The sequence below is a fragment of the Trichechus manatus genome, unplaced genomic scaffold (genome assembly GCF_000243295.1).
Source record: "Trichechus manatus latirostris isolate Lorelei unplaced genomic scaffold, TriManLat1.0 scaffold00003, whole genome shotgun sequence".
Taxonomy (NCBI): Eukaryota; Metazoa; Chordata; class Mammalia; order Sirenia; family Trichechidae; genus Trichechus; species Trichechus manatus.
The window spans coordinates 11742438-11762836 of NW_004443939.1; the positions used below are offsets into that span (position 1 = coordinate 11742438).

The following is a 20399-nucleotide window of genomic DNA, read 5'->3' on the forward strand; positions in this document are numbered from 1 at the left end:
GTGGAGACTGGCGTGGGAATGTCCAGCCTCCCGGCCCCCTCCTCAACCCGGCTGCTAGAGCAAGATAGAGGAAGGGATAGAGTTGGGGCTGGCCGGACCGACCTCTGGCCCCGCAGGCTGACCACGCTAGGGGCGGGGGCTCTGGAGTGCTGCAGAATCGCTGCGTGGGGGCGAGGAAGCTGACAAGGGCGGGGAGGTGTAGCGTGGCGCGCTACTCCGCCTTAGAGTCCGCCTGGGCGTAGGGCTGAGGGGAGGGGTTGTCTCAAAAGTCTTTTCTTCCCCTGCAGGGTGGCTGGAGAGTCCACGCGCGAGCGGAGGGTGCCGGGGACACGGGAAGAAGAAACAAAGTTCCCGGGGCTCCGTCCAGGGCCGCTGTCTTTTTAGCCGCCCCCCTCCTCGCGAAGGCAATGGCTTCCAAACTCCTGCGCGCGGTCATCCTTGGGCCGCCCGGCTCGGGCAAGGGCACGGTGTGCCAGAGGATCGCCCAGAACTTCGGCCTCCAGCATCTCTCCAGCGGCCACTTCTTGCGGGAGAACATCAAGGCGAACACGGGTGAGGGGCTGCGGGGGTGAGCCAAAGGGGAATCGGGTCAGGCCCTGGAGAGAAACGGCCGGAAAGGGGCCAGTTCTCCGCTGGTCCCCGGGCGCCCTTCCCCCGCCCGCGTGTGGTCGTGCAGGCTTGTACGTGACCGGTCGCATGCAGCCGACAGGCGGGCGGTCCGCGGCCGTGCGGGTTAACCGCGCCCGGGGAGGAGCCCGAGGCTCGCGGGGAGGATGGTAGGAGGTGCACAAGGCTCCTCTCTTCACCGGGCTCCTACGGAAAGCTGGTAACCACCCAGCGGAGGAAGCGAGAACCAGGCAACTGACAACCCTCGAAGCTTCCCTTGACGCTGCCGCCTTAAGGCAAAGCCGCCCTGCAGCCCATAGGCTCCTCCTGTCCCCCGTATCTCTGGGGAACTGCGGCGCCCTCTCCTATTTCCTGATCCCCGGAGGCCGAGCGCCGCCCACCTGTGGGAGCCGGGCCAGGCTACGCGCGGGGAACCTGTGGCGCTGCGGGGCTCCCAGCCGCGCACCTCTCCAGCCCCGCGCTGTCTCTGCCCCCGGGCCAGAGCCCTGGCGGCTCTGAAAGGCCTGTCTGTTCGCTGCCGCCTTCTAAGGTAAACTCTTACTACCAACTCCCCCTCCTCCCCAAGTAAACTCTTACTACCAACTCCCCCTCCTCCCCAAGCCAGGGCCCAGCCTTTAGGAGACTGGGAGACTTGTTCCGATAAATTACATTTTGAATCCAGCCTCCCTTGGCTTGCGTGGTGAAGTTAGGGACATAGATCGCCTGAGCTTAGTCTGGTCGTCCCCGAACCCCTCTCCTCCCACCCCACGTTCACACCAGTTTGTAATGAATTGGCATTAAAAGGCGAGGGGTAGCAGTTGTGCTGCTGCGAGGTACGTTACTCTTCTGGGATGCAGATGCTCATCATTAGTAACTCCGTTATGAAAACTTGTTACAGCAAATAGGGTGCTTTAATATCGCTACTGTTCTCATCGGTGTCCACGGTGGTTATTGTCCATCATGGGCTAATTATCCAGCCATCTTCATTTCAGAAGCACAAATTAGTCTGAAGAGGTGGGCGGAGGAATGTGCTAGAAAACAGAAGGAAAGCTTAAAAGCAAGAAATTAAGGATCTCAAAGGCAGAGTTTTAGTCTCTCTTAAACAAGTTGAAAAAGCAAGCTTGTATTTTGGTTTTCAAGAACATCCTACCCCCAGTCTCTCATAAGGAAGAGTTATGTGTACTACATTGTACCTTCAGTTTTCTCTTGTGTGTACTGTTACCTCATTTGGACCTATTTTAATTTTAATTTCACATGCAAAAGCGTTTTATTCTCTGTGTTTGGTATGTGGTTTTGAGGGAGAGAAGCTAGGCTCCCAACAATTGTTTTGTGTTTAGGTCTGGCTTCTCCAACAGTAGGGGAATGGAGACATAGTGACAGAAGGGAACAGCTAGGGTGTTAAAACAAACAAACAAACAAAAAAGGTCGCCATTTAGTTTATTCCAACTCTTAGCGACCCTATAGGACAGAGTAGAACTGCCCCATAGGTTTTCCAAGGAGCGGCTGGTGGATTTGAACTGCCAAGCCTTTGGTTAGCTGGCAAATGCTTAACCACTGTGCCACCAGGGCTCCGTAAAAAACCAAAAAACCAAACCCGTTGCATGGAATCTATTCCAACTCATAGCGACCCTATAGGACAGAGTAGAACTGTTCCCTAGGGTTTCCAAGGAGCAACTGGTGGATTCAACTGCTCACCTTTTGGTTAGCAGCGGTAGCTGATGTTGGTCTTAACCACTGCACCACCAGTGCTCCATAGAGCCCATTTATTAGTATTCTGTGTATCTGACTTGGTCACTTGCTTCCTTTGGGCATAAAGGGTTTTACACTATGCGTCCTGTGACTGAACTAGCAGCCCTTCCAATTTTTAAAGAGAGTGTGATAGGAAGTTGTTTATTTCTGCACTTTTCTGAGGGGTTCTGTTTTCCCTTGTTCTCTTTTTTTCATTTTAACTTTCCTCTGTTCTAACTTTAGTATTTCTTCTCTTTAAAATCCCTTCATTTCCCTTCCAGTATTTCCTCCTGGAGTAAAAAGTGACTATGAAATATTAAGATTATCCCCTTTTCTCTTTCTGTTGGGAGTCAAGTAGTTTTTGCATGGACCAGTTTAAACTGTTATCAGGGAAAGAAGGAGAAGAAAAAGGACAGCAATTTGTTTTGAAACTGGCTTGTTCTAGTGTGTGTGGGGTGGGAGTGTTTTCATATTATTTTTCTCTCTCAGAAGATCTAAGTAAGAATCTTGCAGGCTGACTGCCTGGTAAATAAGAAAACATTATACAGTATTTATTTTTCTATCTGTAACCTGCTGTTTGCTTTTAGCTAATTTCCTGATAGAGAAGCATAACAACCCTTCTGTATGTACCGTTTTATTGTCAAAGGTTTGAAGGAGATGATGAAGCACAACAAAACCCCAGGAAATAGAACTTTTGTAAGAATTTGAATTGGAAGGGAGCTCAGGCCATCTCCTTCGGCCTTGATGGAGTGCATTCTCCTGTTTACATGGCTTTCCTCCTCCTGCAGCCACTGCCTGGTACAAAGTTGCACTTGTAGGGAAGGGCCACTCTGATGTTGCAGCTTCTGGGAAGTCTTCCCTCACCTGCCATGGCAGAATTCATCTCTTTCCTCTATAGCTCTCTGATTCTTTTGCTGGTGTCACATACAGTTGTAATGCAGTGCAATAAATGTCTAATTCATTCAATAAACATTTACTGAGTACCTGCTATGGGTCAGGCAGTGTCCTAGATGCTGCTGGGGCTATAGCTGTGTTCAGGGCACTTCTGTGATCCTTGTCCCTTCTCCCTTCCCCATGCTACCACTTCCCACTGAGACTCAGGACAGGAATCTGCGAAGTATCTAATGCAGAAAAGGAGTTCAACAAGTTTGTGGTGAAGGCATGGGTCACAAATTCTGTATACATCCTCCCCAGAACAAGTTATACAGCCTCCAGTGATAGAGTCCATTCTGTTTAATTAGCTCTGGTTTATGGTAAAAGTTTGTACTTAACCCGGATTGGAGATTACCCTCATTATTGTTGTCACCCATTGGCACTTCCTAGGCTGCCTGGAGCAGTACAGGTTGAGACTTATCAAATACCTTAGTTGATGACCCCGCCCCAAATCTTTCAGATCTTTGGCTCATTCTCTTTAGCATACTGCACGAATAAATAGAGGAGAGAGTTCTCTTAGACTGCCAAGAGCTGGGTCCTAGAGTCTGTCATAAGGAATACTAGCTTCTCTCTGTGTGTGTGTGCATGTCTAAGAGTGCACACGTGCATGGGGCTGGCATTCAGTTGAGTAAGTCCCATTGAAAATTCTTCTGTTTAGTGATAGCTTCTTTTCTTGGGTGATGGGTGACTGAAACCTTCCTCTGAAGGATAGGAAAATTCTCTTTTAAGAAGTTTGACAAATCGTCGTGTTTTAAAAAATCACACTATTTTGTACTGGGTCTGCTATCTCAAGTGAAGGAAAATTGGCAGGTTTCCACTTGGAAGCATCCTGGATTTGATTGAGAGAAAAGCTGTTCAAGAACAAACCTGTTTCTGTCCTTAATTAATATTAACTGCAGCTCCTGCTGGAGTTTTACAGATGGGACTAGCATTTCAAATTATACTGTGGGCTGAGCTTTTCTTCTCTGAAAAGGTGACCTAGTTCAGAGGGTTCAGGGTACGCATTAAATATAAATGTGTCTTTTTTTATGCAAGGGTGAAAACTGACAATTGGAGGATAGAGAGATTCTATTATACTTGAGAGAGTTCAACGACGTATCTAAAACAACTTTAAATAGTTAACCTTTTTGTAGATCATACAGGGTCTTTGCTTATTACAGAGTTCTAGAATATGCAATAGTCTGTTTATTTTTCTAGCCTGGTGAGACATTGCCCACATCTGACAGGTTTTGAGGCCTCTATCCAGACTTCAGGTCCACTCCACATCTCTGTATTTTTTCTGCTTCCTATGTCTGAGGGTTTTCACATGTATTTGAAGAGCCCTACTTGATTCTTTCTTATTCTGTTTATTTTGTTGTTGGGAATATACACCGCAAAACAGACCAATTCAACAGTTTTTACATGTACAATTCAGTGACGTTCATTACATTTTTCAAGTTATGCAACCATTCTCACCTTTCTCTGCGTGGTTTCTCCCCCATTAACATTAACTCACTGCTCCCTAAGTTTCCTATTTGATTCCATATAGATAGTTCTTAAAAGAGCATAATGCTCAAGGCAGATTTTTTTTTACTAGTTAAGCTAATCTATTGTTTAGTTTTAAGATGACTTCAGGGGATATTTTTGGTTTAAGATTGAAAACCTTATTATCTTAGGGCAGTAGTTTCAGGGGTTCATCCAGCCTCCATGGCTCCAGAAAGTCTGGAGTCCATTAGAATTTGAAGTTCTATCCTGTATTAGCTCCCTTTTGATCAGGATTTTTCTATAGACTCTTTGATCAAAATGTTCAGTAATGGTATCCAGGCACCATCCAGTTCTGTTCTCATGGCAGAGGGGGCAGTTGTTCATGGAGGCAATTAGCCACACATTCCATATCCTCCTATTCCTGACTCTCCTGCTTCCTCTGTTCCTCCAGGCAAATAGAGAACAATTGTTATGCCTTGCATGGCTGCTTGCAAGTCCCATGAGGTGTTTGATTATACATAAGCAGCCTCAGCAGTTACTTTTTTTTTTTTTTGTCATTGTAAATATAGCTATTGCACAACTTTTTTATCAGTTCAGCTTTTTACAGTGTCCTACTGGATTCTTGAATAAAGCATCCCCTGACAGTAAATCTCCCCTTAGCCATATGCACATCTGCATCTTTGAGCATTCTTCCAGTATGGTCATTTTTTAAAAGTAGTCTTTTCTCAAAGTCATGCCTTATAGGAAAATTTAACATGTGAAGCTGTATGAAGAAGAAAGTAAAAATTACCCTTAATACCACCTAGAGACTTTAAAATACTAACAGAAGTTATTTTGTTCTTTTTTGTATATTTTCCCCTCTCCCAACAAACTCGGTGATCAGTTATTTGGTAACTTTTTTTCTCCCACCTAGATACATATAGTGAACATTTTTCTATGTTCTTAAAGCGTCTTCAAAAATATTTTAGTGCTATATAGTATTTCATTCATTCACTAGATATTTTTTGAGCACCCACTCAACTGTTCCTTTGTTCACAGAGGTTATAGAGGTGAGGCGACTAGCAGATTGAGGAGACACAGGGTACACAAGTATGGAATAAACAGGATAACATTAGATAGAGGTATGTATTATTAAAGAAATGGTGACAAGTTAGTGACAAGGGCTAAGGTTGTGTGATTAGGGAAGGCGTCTCTGGGAGGTGAAAAACAAATAAGGAATGAGCATGTGTGAATGTAGGAGCAGAGTGTTCCAGGGAGAAGATACAGCACTTGCCAAGTTGCTAAAGTGAGAACCAGTGTAGCTTGTTTGAGGAACAGAAAGAAAGGCAGTATGGTTGCAGTTTAGTGAGCAAAGGGGATGTGGAAGAAGTGAGGTCAGAGATGAGTGGCGGCCAGGTCAGGTAGAGCCTTGAGGACCCTGATAAGGATTGAATTTTGTTCTAAGGACACTGAAAAACCGTTGAAGGGCCTTAAATAGGACAGTGACATGAATTGGTTTAACTTTTAAAAGTTGACCTTTTGGATGCAGTGTGGCGAATGACTCCAGGTAAGCAAGAGTGGTACAAGGGAGACCACTGTGGATAAGGAGAGTGGACCATGGCTTGGATTGGACTGGTAGTAGTGAAGAAGAAGAAATGAAAGGCTTTAGGATATGTATGGAGGCAGAACCAGCTGGGCATATGAGTTGGGTGAGAGTGGTGATGGAGAGAAAGGCATCCACAGCGAATCCTAGGACCTTGGCCCGAGCACCTAGGTGAACGTGCCTTAGAGCTGAACTAGAGTGGGTCTAAGCAATCCATTTGGAACATCTGGGTTATTGGCATTATTTGCCTTTAAATAATGCTCTTACAAGCATCGTGGGGCACATATAATTTCCTTGTGATTGATTCCTAGGAATAAAACTACAGAACCAAATTAATTTTTAAACCACAGGGGAAGAGGAGAGTTTGAAACTTTACTTATAAACATTCAGTTAAGTTCTTGGTGTTACCTAGCTTACTTACTTTTTTAGCTTAACAAATATATAGATACACATGTAAACATACTTGTATATTTAAACACACTTTTTCCTTGTGTTTCTGAATGTACAAATAATGTATCAGTTATCAAAAGTTTATAAAGCTTAGAAGAATAAGGAAGACAATCACTTGTAATCCCACTAAAACTGGAAGAAAAAAATGCTATTAATATTTTTATATACAATCTATCCTTCTAGACTTTTTTAGGAGTAAATACGTAAATATACACACATACATATGTATATACGTATTTTGAATTATATTGTGTATTACTGTTATTTTTTAAACATCTTGCTTTATTTAACGATGTATGGTTTAATATTTTCCAGTGTCATTACATTCTGTTCTTTCATGTGAGTTTAGTGTCCATGTATTATTCCAGTATAGTTTATTGATTCCATTTTTCTTTTTTTAAAAGATAATATATACACGTGGTAAAATTTTCAAATAATACACTCAGAATGGAGTGGCAAGTCTCCCTCCCGTATGTGAGAGCCTCCTGGCTCTCAGTTCCTCCACAGGGGGACCCATTTTTTACATTTCTTGGATGTTTATCTAGGGAGTTTGCACATATATGACATATATGGATATATGGCAATGTACAAATTTATACTTTGTTTTGCATTTCTTTTTTTAACGTAGTATTGTAACTTAGATGCTGATATCTGTCAGCATGTATTACATCCACCTCATTCTTTTTAAAAAATGGCCATATACTCTGTTATTGTACAGATGTACCATAGTTTATTTAACCAGCTATTCTTAAATGTTTTGGTGTCAGGACTTCCTAACACATTTAACATGATTGAGAACTCCAAAGAGTTTTTGTTTTATGTGAGTTATACCTATAGATATTTACCATATTAGAAATTAAAACTGAGAAATTTAAAAAATATCTATCAGTTCATTAAAAGTAACAATAATAAACCCACATTAACATAAATAGCATTTTTGTGAGAAATAACTTTTCCAAACAAAATCTAATGAGAAGAGTTGCATTGTTTTGCATATTGGCAGATCTGTTTAATGCCCGGCTTAATAGAAGAAAGCTAGATTTTCATATCTGGTTCTTCGTTCAGTCTTGGTGTTATGTTGTTTTGGTTAAAGTATTTGAAGAATATGACCTCACACAGCTAAGTATTTGGAGAAAGGAGAATTTCACGGACCTTTAAAAAAGCTTCATTTTCCCTTAGGGATCCTTGGACCATACTCTGAGGACCACAGAATTAACCAGTCCGCTGTTGATGGGAATTTAGGTTATTTATAGTGCTTTGTATACAAAGTATGCTGCACTGAATGTCTTTTTAAATATGTCTTTCAACAAATGTTGAGTGCCAACTAAAACATTTGAGTGTTGACCTGTGGGATATAGAGACGTAAGACAAGGTCTTTTCCTTGAAGGAGCTGCTAGTTTATTGGGAGAGTCAGGCAGATAAACAAGCACAAAACAAAGTGATGAAGGTTGTAGGTCTTGTGGGACATAGGGAAGAGGCAGCTTAACCAGAGTTTCGAAGGAGATGGGATTACGGAAAGCTTTTTAAAGGAGGTGTTCCTAAACTGAGTTTTGACAAGTGAGTCCAGTTACCAGATGAGGAGATGGGGTGGTCATGGCCACATTATATCTGAAACTGTTCTTTTGGAGCTTGTTTGTGGTTCACAAGGGATCACTGCTTTTATGGCATGGTTACACCTTGTATACTATCATCTTAGCCCTTGCTCATCTCTGTATTATCAAAGGAAAGGGTTATTATACCTGCTGTACCTCACCTTTTTCAGTGCCCATTATTTGTGCTTTCATTTAGGATACAAATATAGTGGCATCGTAGTTTATGAAGCCTTTGAACTCCCACTTCAAAACTTCCTGGAACTCAAGGGATGACACGCAATTATGAAAGTAGTAAATTGGGCACTAGACGATTACCTATAAATCTGCTTGTGAAGAACATAGTGAATTGTCTATTTCCTTTTAAATCACTCTTTAGCAATCTGTGTATTTGTCCATGTTGTGAGAAGAGTTTACCTGGAAATTACGTTTTCTTTGTAACGTTGTAGACAATGTATGTTCACGATGGGTTAGATACCTCAACCATGAACTTTTCCTTCAGCAAGCTAGATTTTTTCTTTTTTAAAGATGAGTAGGTAGTAGATGCTTTTGGATCACTCTGTGCTTTTCACCCCTCCACTTGATGTTTAATTCTCAGGTTGGCCTTTAAGACATAGTACAAAGGTCTCATTTGTACAGCTTCATGAGGTCCAGTTAGGTGGCTGGTGTTATATTTTAACAGTCTCACCTCCAGGTCCCAGTAGTTCTTGTACTAGCTAAACAACAGGTCCGGTAGCAAGCATCCCTTACTTAGCCAGAGCGACTGAAGATGTTGAAATAGTGCAGAGTCATTGCTGCTCATCAAATTCCCAAGAAGCAAGAAATCAACTGTTTTCTGACCTTCAGCACTTTGTTATTAGGCAGCAGCAACCTGTGACCTGGCACTTTGTAATTCTTGTGACTTGGTAATGATAACTAGCCTTTGCAGTGGGCCAAGCATGTACCAGGCCATGGGATGGCTAATTTATGCAAATTATCTCTAGCACTGGTAGCGAAGTGGTTCAGTGTCAGCTACTAACTGAAAGGTCAGTGGTTTGAACGTACCAGCAGCTTCATGAGAGAAGGGCGTGGCAGTCTGCTTCCGTAAAGATTACCCCCTTGGAAACCCTATGGGACAGTTCTCCTCTGTCCTATAGCGTTGCTGTGAGTTGGAGTGGACTATACAGCAATGGATAACTCTAGTCTGTACACAGATATACAGCGTAATTGGTATTACATCATTTTATAAATAAATGGCCTCAGAGATGTTGAGTAACTTGCCTTAGGTTAAACAGCTAGTTAAATAGAGAAGCTGGCATTCACACTTGGGACTCCAGAATCACGGTTAAACTTCCTATTATGTCATGCTGCCATCCAGGTATGCTAGTAACTAGCAAAATCCCTACTTCAGGTCTTGTACGTGCCACACTGGGGCAGTGGATGGCAGGGCAGGCATCCCAGCTTAGTTCTTCACAGGTGCACTGAGGTTCAGCAGGCCCATTAAGGATAAGCTAAAAGTATGTGGTTTTATGTTCTATCCCTGACCCTCCCCCCACAAAGAACTGAAAAAGGACACACTGAATCCCTCTTCTATCACCAAAAAAGACCAAAAAAGGTCTAAAATACAGACTTGTAATTTTGAGGAGGTAGAAATTGCTTTGGATCACAATGGCAGGGTGCTAGAATGATGCCTGAATTTGCTTCTACTTCATTAGTCATTCCTGACAGATGTAAGTAACTGTGCCTGCATGTAGTATGGGGAGATATGCAAAAGTAAAACCTGGTATCTGCCCTCGAGGCGTTTATAGTGTAGGGTTCACAGTCTGGGTTCCAAATTATATTCCCATGAGTCATTGTAGGGTGTATGTATGTGAGTGAAGTGTTGATGTTACTGACAAAGCGGAGGAGGATGTTGTTCAGATGTACCTTTCACCTGTAATACCTTTCATACTTCTGTTAACCTCTAAAGTCTATCTTCAGTCTTACCAATTCCATGAAGCTTTTCCCCAGTTGTTGCAGCTACCGGTCATTTTCTTCTCTGAAATTTCTCTTATACTCATCTGTACCTCTAATTTGGCGTTCATCATTTGCCTCCCTGTAAAATAATCTATTTCATTAACTTCAATTATGGTCTCTTGCTGTTTGAATAGTAAATTCATTAATGACAGTTCAGTTCAACAAATGTTTTGACAGCCTGTTATAGCTGGAGGGGAGACAAGCTATAAAAGGGACAAATAAACAAGATACCTTCTTATGCCTTGTACCTTATATTTTGTAAAACTTCTATGAAGAAAATAAGAGTGTAATGAGGGAGAGCATCTGGGAAGATTAATTTATGTAGTGACACTGGAGAAGCCATGTTTGAGGAGGTGACATTTAAGCTGAGCTCTGAGTAAGGATAGGAGTCAGCCAGCTGAAGATTTGTGGGCTGAGGGAGCATCATGTGGAAACACCCGTCTTAGGCTGGGTTCTCTAGAGAGGCAAAACCAGTAAAGCGTATAAATATATACGAGAGATTTATATCAAGGAAATGGCTCATGTGGTTGTAGAGGCTGGAATGTCCCAAGTCCGTGGGTCTGGCTGGAGGCGTCTCCTGATTCACATAGCCACTGGGGCTGGCAAACCCAAGATCCGCTGGCAAGACCGCAGGTAAGCTGCTAGCTAAAGTCCCAAGAACTGGAGGTCAGATGAACAGTAGCCACCTGCAGGATCCAGAGTGAGCAAAAGCCCATGAGCCTTGCCAGAATGTCCACTTATATTTGATGCAGGCCACACCCCCGAAGTAACTCCCTTTCAACTGATTGGCTACTCAACAGCAGATCCCATCAGGTGATCACATTACATCAAATCACACTGTGTAAGTGATCACAGCATCATATGACTGCCAGGCTACATCATAACTGCCAAACCACTGAGAATCATGGCCCAGCCAAGTTGACACGCGACCTTAACCATCACAGATTCTAATGCTAAATGAGCTTGTGACAAGAAGAGAAGGCTAGTGTGGCTGTAGCACGGTGAGAAGATGATAGGAGAGGAGGCTAGAAAGGGAGGCAGAGGCCTGATCATATAGAGCCTCAAGGACATGACCAGGAGTTTGAGCGTCATCCTAGTTGGATGGGAAGCCATTGGATGATTTTTTTTTGTTTTTTTGATGGTGTTAATATTTTTTATAACAGCTTTACTGAGATATAATTTGCATATCATAAGTTCACCCCTTTAAACTGTAAAACCCATTGCCATTGAGTAGATTCCAACTCATAGTGACCCTATAGAGTAGAACTACCCCATAGGGTTTCCAACGAGCAGCTGGTGGATTCGAACTGCTGACCTTTGGATAATAGCCAAGCTCTTTATCCACTGTGCCACCAGAGCCCCTTAAGCTGTAAAGTCACTTAAAAAATTTATTGTGGTAAAATATATTAAAGTCACTTCTAAAGTCATTTGAAAATTTAAACCAGTGGTTTTTAATGTATTCACAGAGTAGTACAACTATCACGGTGATCTATTTCAGAACATTTTCCTTACTCAGAAAGAAGCATTGTTATTCATTAGTAGCTACTCCCCATTTTCCCCTCCCTCCAGTCCCTGGTAACCATGAATCTACTTTCTGTTTTTTTTGGATTAGCCTATTCTGGATATTTTATATAAATGGACTCATATGCAACTTTCGGTCCCTGGCTTCTGTCACTTAGCATGTTTTCAAGGTTCATCCATGTTGTTGTATCAATACTTCATTCCTTTTTATTGCTGAATAATATTCCATTGTATGGCTATACCACATTTTGTTTATTCATTGCATCATTGACGGACACGGGTTGTTTCCTACTATAAACATTCATTTACAAGTTGTTGTGTGGACATATGTTTTTCATTTCTCTTAGGTATATACCTAGGAGTGGAGTTGCTGGGTCTCATCTGATAATTCTATGTTTAACATTTTGACGAATTATTAAATTGTTTTCCAGAGCAGCTGCACTATTTTACATTTCCACCAGCACTGAGCGAGGGTTCCAATTTTTCCACATCCCTGCCTACACCTGTTATTGTCAGTCTTTTTTATTTCGGCCCCCCTAGTGGATGTGAAGTAGTATCTCATTGTGTTTTTCATTTACATTTCCCTGTTGACTAGTGATGTTAAGCATCTGTTCATGTGCTTCTTGGCTATATGTATGCTGCCTTTGGAGAAATGTCTACTCAAATCCTTTGCTCATTTAAAAAATTGGGTTATTTGTCTTTTTATTGTTGAGATGTAAGAGTTCTTCCTGTGTTTTGGGTACAAGTCCCTTATCAAATATACAATTTGCAAATATTTTCTCTCGTTCTGTGGGTTGCCTTTTCACCTTCTTCATGGTATCCTTTGATGCACAGAAGTTTTTAATGTGGATGAAATCCAGTTTATTTGCTTTTTCTTTTGTCACTTGTGCTTTTGGAGTCAACCATTGCCTAATCAGGGTGAGGCCATTGGTTTTAAACATGGGACTGACATCTGATTCATGTTTTGATTAGGTCATTCAGGCTATTTGGAAAGATGATTGAAGGGTGCTAAAGTAAAACCAGGGAGAACAGTTAAGAGGCTCTTACAATAGCCACAGACAACTGGGCAGACTTTAAACTTCAGTAAGTGCTTGTTGAATCAGTGGATTCCAGTAGTATCTTCTTCGTATGAATAAGAAATGATTTCTACCTTCAAGGAATTCATAAGGTAAAACATGTACCCAATGGATTGTTTTAGCACTCAGATTGTACTGAGTTTAAAAAAAATAATTTTGAAAGAGCAGTGACAGGAGTATTTACTTGCATAAGCATTTATTGAGTTCATTTCTGTATATCCAGTGTCTAACATACCCCTTGCCATTGAGTCATGTTACAGAGTAGAACTGCTCCACAGGATTTTCTTGGCTGTAATCTTAATGGAAGCAGATCGCCAGGCCTTTCTTCCAGGGTACCACTGTGTGGGCTTGAACTGTCAACCTTTTGGTTAGTAGTCGAGCACAAACTGTTTGTGCCACCTAGGGACCTTGTCAAGCATTCAGTCAGTGCTTAATAGTTGTTTTACTTCTGCATGAAAGAGTAAATGAGAAACTTATAGGAGAGAGAGCATTGGAACTGGGCCTTGAGAATGGGTAAGGTCCTCGCAGGTAGAAAGGTGGAAACAGGGTAGTTTTGATGGAGGGACCATGTCTGGGTGTTGATGATTAAGATTAAGGGTATTTTGGTTGAAATCTAGAGTTCGAGGAATTATTTGCAAGGATACTGGATTGAGTTCATAAGTAGGAAGACTGTGGGGAGTCAATGCCTTCCTCAAAACCCTTTAGTGACTTGATCGTAGTTGCATTTCATAGCAAAGTGCAGAGTAGATTGGAGCAGAAAGAAAATGGAGCACAGCTAAGATAGTGTCAGAACAGTTTATATGGGATGTAGTATAAAAGTAGTGGAAAGAAGAAGATTGGGAGAGGTTGGGAGATGGTCATTTATCAGGTAGTACCTGCTATGACTGTCTGTGTATGGGGGTGGTGGACCAGGGCAGAGCTGAGTGTAGCCCTTGGAAAGTTTTAGCTGCAGTGATTGGCAGAAAAGTGGTCCCATTTAATAGAAGGAGGGAAGTCCAGGGTTGGGGAAAATAATGAGTTTCTGAGTTTGGGATATATTGAGTTTGAGATATATTGAGTTTGAAGCGTCTGTGGAAAGTTCCAGGTGGAGATATGCAGTGGGTTTTGGCATAGGAAGTAGTAGGCTCAGGAGTTGGCTATATGATATAGAAGAAATGTTGTGGACTTTGAAGTTAGGCATACCTCTGGCTCAATGTCTTACTGGGCCTGGCAAGTAGGAGGTTTCTATCATTTGTTCCATTCTTCTCTGGAGTCATAATGCTTCAATTTCATTTAAAATCTTCCCAGTGAATGTGGTGCTTTGAATGGAATCACTGGCACAGTTCAGTTGGATTTAGGCAGTATATGGAGTAGGAGTGGGGGCATGGACCACCCAGCAGAGGCTGCAAACACACAGTTTTTTTTTTTTAATTGTTATGCTTAAGTGAAAGTTTACAATTCAAGTTAGTTTCGCATACAAAAATTTGTACGTACATTGCTTTGTGACCCTACTTGCTCTCGCTGTACTGTGACAGCACACTCTTCCTTTCCACCCTGAATTTTTCATGTCCATTCAACCAGCTCCTGACTCTCACTGCCTTCTCATCTCGCCTCCGGATGAGAGCTCCTCATTTAATCTCATGCCTATACTTGAGCTAAGAAGCACGCTCTTCATGAGTATCCTTTTATGTCTCATAGTCCAGTCTAATCTTTGTCTAAAGAGTTGGCCTCGGGAATGGTTTTAGTTTTGGGCTGACAGAGAGTCCGGTCGCCCCGTCTTCCAGGGTCCCTCCAGTCTCAATCAAACCATTAAGTCTGGTCTTTTTACTAGAATTTGAAGCACTCACTGTTTTTAAAGCCCCTGTTGATTGTGGTGCCCTCTTATTTTTTCCTTCAACTTCTGCTGTATCCAACCTTGTCCAAATAAAAATAACTGCATTAAACTTATGTGTGTGTACCTCTCTTGGAAGACTCCCTGAACCCATAATTTATTTTTTTAAATTGTTTCATCATTAAGATGAACAGTTTTCTAAGTTTACCTGCTTGTCTGGTTGGATAGATTTCTTCAAGGTCTTTTTATATACTGAGTTGCTGATACATGTGATTCAACTTTTTCTTTGCTTTGTTTTCCTAACTTCTAACTCACTTGTAGTTTTCATCTATATGACCGCAGTAGATCTGGTTAAGAATAGCCAGTGTAATTTCCACAAGCGCTATAAAATATTGATTGCGTATAGGAGCATACATTTTCTTAATTGGTAACTATAAATACTGTCTCCGGATATAATTTAGTTTTTCCAAAAAGCAGACTGATTTTTAACTTCCATTACTTCGGTGGCTTAGTTTTTAAAAATCAAGACTGTAGCTTGGAGCAAGATGAAAAATGCAAGAAGACTGTGTGTCCACTGAGCTCAGTTTTGTTTTAGTTTTGCAGGTTTTAGGAACTAAAAACTATGCATAACAATGAATATGTTAAGTTTAATTATTTGTTCTATTTCTTAACGTCTTAGAGTTGGAAGGGATTTTAGAAGTCATTCTGTCCAAGTGGCCATTCTATGCTGAGTCCCTTCTGTAGCAGCTGACAGCCAGCTTTCCTCCTCTGGAGGCAAGCCCTTTCATTGCTGGACAGGTTTAATTGTTGGGAGGTTTCTTTCCTTGTGCCAAGATGAAAGCAAACTCCTTGAAACTGTCATACATAAACTTTCACCCATTTGTCCAACTTCAGTCTTCTGGTGTCACATAAATTAAATCCACTAGCCTTTCAGATAATGAAACATAATTGCTAGGCACTATTTCCCTGACTTAAGTTGTCATTTTTTCCCCAAGAAAAGTAGCCCTAGTTTCTTCGACCATTCTTCCCATGATATTGTTTCTACGTTCTTTTTCAGCTTGACTTCTGAGTAAACTTCATTGTGACCTTTTTAAACGACGATGCCCACCACTTATTGCTGGCTGAGTGTGGTGGGACCAGTGTAGCCAAGATGGGTTTACGCTCCATATTCTACTCTCTTTCTAAATGAACACGTTGTTTGGGGAGTATTTGTGAACAATGTCATGCAAATAATCGTTTGTATTATTAAGTCTTCTGAGGCTTGCTTCACATTATAGCTTGTTTAAACTCTTAAAGCCTACAGTACTTTGAGGGTATGTCCTCAGCTGCTAACTGAAAGGTTGGAGGTTTGAACCCACCCAGTGACTCTGCCAGAGAAAGACCTGGAATTCTTGCTTCCGTGAAGATTACAGCCAAGAAAACCCTGCAGGGCAGTTCTCCTCTGTCACATGGGGTCTCTATGAGTTAGAAGTAAATTGATGGCACCACCAACAACAACCAGGGTCATCTCAAAACCTAAGTATAGGCACCAGCTACTCAAATCTATAGTCTTGCCCTTTGAGTCAGGGAACAGAAATCCCCTCCCTTGGCTCCTTCTGAGGGTTAGCATGGCTATATAGAATTTGTGGCAAGACAAATTAGGAAAGTATTGGGAGCGTGGTAGAATTCACACTTTAAGAGCCTAAATACTACACGACATTGATCAGTGATGAACAAACTCATGATTGAATTTGTCTAAATTGTCTTTAATTATAGCTTATTTGGATTGTTTTCCACATATTGTTATTTTCTAAAATCCAGGACTGTGTATCGGTTTATGCTAAATGTCTTAGTGATACAAAGCTCCGAGGGGTAGTATGGTTGTCTTTAAGAGCATGGGATCTGGAGCCAGAAGGCTTGGTTTGGAATCTGACTAGGCCATCCTAGCTCTATAACCTTGAGGAAGGTAGCCAACCTCATTTATGAATAAGAGTAATGGTAACTACCTCACAGCGTTTCCATGTGAGTATTAAACAAGTTAATAGGTGTTGGCAGGACTGGAACTAGGGTGAGATGAGGCACTCTCCTGGAATGAAAAATTCAAAGTGTTGCCAAACAGACTCAATAATCAAGATCAGTAATATTTTAATGCCATAAAATGAACAAAATACCAAAATGTTAAATAAAGACCAGATCTGAAAAGATGGGGATTAGAGTGAGATGAGTGAGAGCAAGTGTATAAACAAGTTAAGGTTGGATTCTGTCTTTATTTACAATTTCAGTAGTTTTTCATGGTTGATTTTTTGCATTAATTCTGATATTTTAAAAGTTTATGTCAAACATTATTTATTTTGATTACTGGTTTTTGTTTTGTTTTGTTTTTGGTGCCTTCTTAAATTTTTTTGCCTGAGGTGAGTGCCTTGCTTGCCTTACCCTAGTCACGGAGTAGTGTGCTGGAGTTTGTTAGTAGTTAATGGCTGTAGTGGTTTTACAGCGGAAATGACTTTTATTTAAGAGCATGATAGAAGGATTTTTTTTGGGGGGGGGGGATAGATATTTCTGTTAGGTTGTCTCAGAGTGCCAACCCCAATCTTTATAACCAAGATCAATTTTAGGATATTAGAGGATTTAGTTCTTGTCTTCTATTAAAGGCGTTTTGAATTTCATGTTTCAAATGCTGCTGGATCTCAAACCTCAGAAAATAAAAATGAGTGCACATAGCTAATGGCTAGAGGAAACTAGCCAAACCACACGGACTGAAAGATTGCTTCTCCTTCATGACTGGGATTGTGAAAGACAGTCACAGGTGGTGGCTGAGCCGTAGCTGGAGCTACTGTTAGGCAGCGTGAGATGTTCTCCCACTGGAGAGTGGACAGTTTGTAGAAGTGAAATTATGATAATAGGATCTTCCTATAATTCTGGTTTTGCTCGTTTGCCTTTAGTCATATAGCTCTACTACTTAGATTATAACCAGATCTTGAGAGTCTGTTTCATAGTTAATAGCCCGTGAAAAGCAAACAAAAAACAACTTTTTATAGCTTTGTTCTTGTCAATGCACGTGTTAGCCAAGGCAGTTCTCTGCTAAGAGTTTCAGGCAAGGCAGCTTCCGGTTAGGGTGGCAGTCCTGTTGCAGGGATCTTTCACTGTTGCTTTCTGCACAAAGTAATAGAAACAGTTGCTTTTAAAAAGTGACAGAAACTGGATGTTGTTGATGCTTTGTGTAAAAAGCATAGAGCTAAATACGCTGCTTCATAGCCACCATAGCTGTTATCATTGGATTTGATTAGATTTAAACTTACCTGAAGATTTCATCATTTTGTTTTCAAATACCCAGTGAAATCTAATTATGTACTTGAGAAGTGGAGTGATTTTAAAGCATAGCTTTATTTTGTCGGCTGCTGCCAGACATTGTTGCCTCGTCATGGTTAGGTGGCTTTGTATAAAAGTTTGAACATCTTTAGAGACTCCAGGTATCTTCTGGCTTAGTGTTTCAAAAAAAAACTAAAAACCAACCAGCTAGTTGCCATCAGGTCAGTTCTGACTCATGGCGATGCCATGTGTGTCAGAGTAGTACTGTGCTCCGTGGGGGTTTCAGTGGCTGATTTTTTGGGGAACTCAATTGCCAGGCCTTTCTTCCAGGGCACCTCTGGGTGGACTCAAGTCTCCAACTTTTCGATTAGCAACCGAGCACATTAAAGGGAAGGAAAATTCTTGTCATAAGGGAATGTGTGTCACCTTCTTTGTATCAATTTTTAGAGAGCAGCTGTGCAGCCACTGAACTATATATGCCTGCTTTATTTTCCTCCTTTCCTTTGACAGGTGGAGAAAGTGTGAGAATGTTAAAATGACGCTAAAATTAGTATATCTGGTGGAGCATTCAATTTCCTGAATATGCTATTTGAAATAGCAATATGGATCAGAAGAATATGTAGATTTGAGTACAGAAAAAGCTTCGGAGTTAAAATCGAGGGGCTGATACACTACAGACCATTTGATTTATGAGGGAAACACCCCTCAGATATCTAGGAACTCACATGAAAATGGAGGCACCTGTGGGAATAGATTGTCTTACCCAGAAAGCAATCTTTGGCTTAATGGGCAGAGTTTAATGTTTCCTATTGGGGAATTTGCCAGCTCATTTTAAGGTTAGTTAGTAAAGTAAGACTCCCAGAGTTGCAAGATGAAATCCAGTGCTTCTTCTTTTCCTCCTCATTACTGCTTCTGGTCTAGTTTGGACTAAGTTTTAAAGAGATTTGCAAACCCAAAATCCTGGTGGTTAGTGTTGAGTCATCATGGTGTGTGGCATGTTACAGGGAAACAGTTGTATTCTCAGTGTGTGTGTGGGGTGGGGGGGCGGGGCGGTGATTGGGTAACAATCTCTGGCACTTGGCTGGTCCATTTTTCTTACCTATCTGGTATTAGCTATTTATCCCCCAAGTCCTCTAGCATTATCTATTGAAATGTAAAGACTCGGCCCTCATTGCCTTTCCATGGGAAGCACAGCATTCCAGGCCAGTGCCTTAAAGGCTGGGCACTTTCTCTAGTCACTTCTTCCTCAGATTTCATGCTTCTTTGGAATTCTTTGCCTCTGCTTTTCAACTCTTTTCTTATATGGGCTGCCCTTTCATGCATGACTAACTCACACCGGATGGTACCCTTATTCTTTCCTCCTCCCAAAGGACCACTATACATAAGGTGGTTGTTTGTGGCAAACTTGTATTGAAGGTTTGAGGGTGATGGAGGTTAGAGTCTAGTACAAGCAACATCTTGACATTGCGTATTAGACACCATTATCCTAAAAACCTACCAGACACTTCTTACATATCCTTCTCGCCCTTGCCTGACTCTCTCTTGGCTTAGAGTTACAACTTGCTGCCTTTTTGCTCTTTTCCTTCCTATAAACTTGTCTTTTTTATCTCTCAGCTTTTAATTCTTCAGTTCCTGTTAACTTTCTTACCCAGAACAATTTACCACTTCATCCCTAACCCCTAAAATAAACCCTGGTTCTACTTTGCTGATCCCCAAACTCATTAAATTAGTGTCTTAGTTATCTAGTGCTCCTATAACAGAAATACCACAAGTGGATGGCTTTAACGAACAGAAATTTATTCTCTCACAGTCTAGGAGGCTAGAAGTCTGAATTCAGGGCACCAGCTCCAGGGGATGGCTTTCTTTCTCTGTCAGCTCTGAGGGAAGGTCCTTGTCATCAGTCTTCCCCTGGGCCTAGGAGTTTCTCAGCACAGGGACCCCAGGTCCAAAGGACATGCTCCACTCCTGGCTCTTCTTTCTTGATGGTAGGGGGTCTCTCTCCTCTCTGCCCACTTCTCTCTTTTATAGCTGAAAAGAGATTGACTCAAGATGTAACCTAATCCTATAGTATAGATTGTGTCTTGCCTCATGAACATAACTGCTTCTAATCTTGCCTCATTAACATCTTAAAGGCTAGGATTTACAACACATAGGATAATTACATCAGATCACAAAGTAGAGGACAACCACATAATAATGGAAATCAAGGTCTAGCCACATTGACACATATTTTTGGGGGGGATACAATTCAACCCATGAAATCCTACCCTTTGGCCCTCCAAAATTCATGTCCTTGCCACATGTAAAAAAAACACTTCACCCTATCATATCATCCCAAAAATCTTAAATCAACTCAA

At 41.6% G+C, this 20399-nt stretch overlaps 1 protein-coding gene across 1 annotated transcript in view; it reads left to right on the forward strand.

The window, feature by feature from the left end:
• Nucleotides 1-235: 235 nt before the first annotated feature.
• AK4 (adenylate kinase 4) overlaps nucleotides 236-20399 on the forward strand; it is a 71807-nt gene continuing 51643 nt past the window's right edge. Inside the window, exon 1 of the mRNA XM_004369021.2 lies at nucleotides 236-552. Coding sequence (XP_004369078.1) covers nucleotides 408-552 — 145 coding nt within the window. The 5' untranslated portion in view covers nucleotides 236-407. The remainder of the gene's footprint in view (nucleotides 553-20399) is intronic.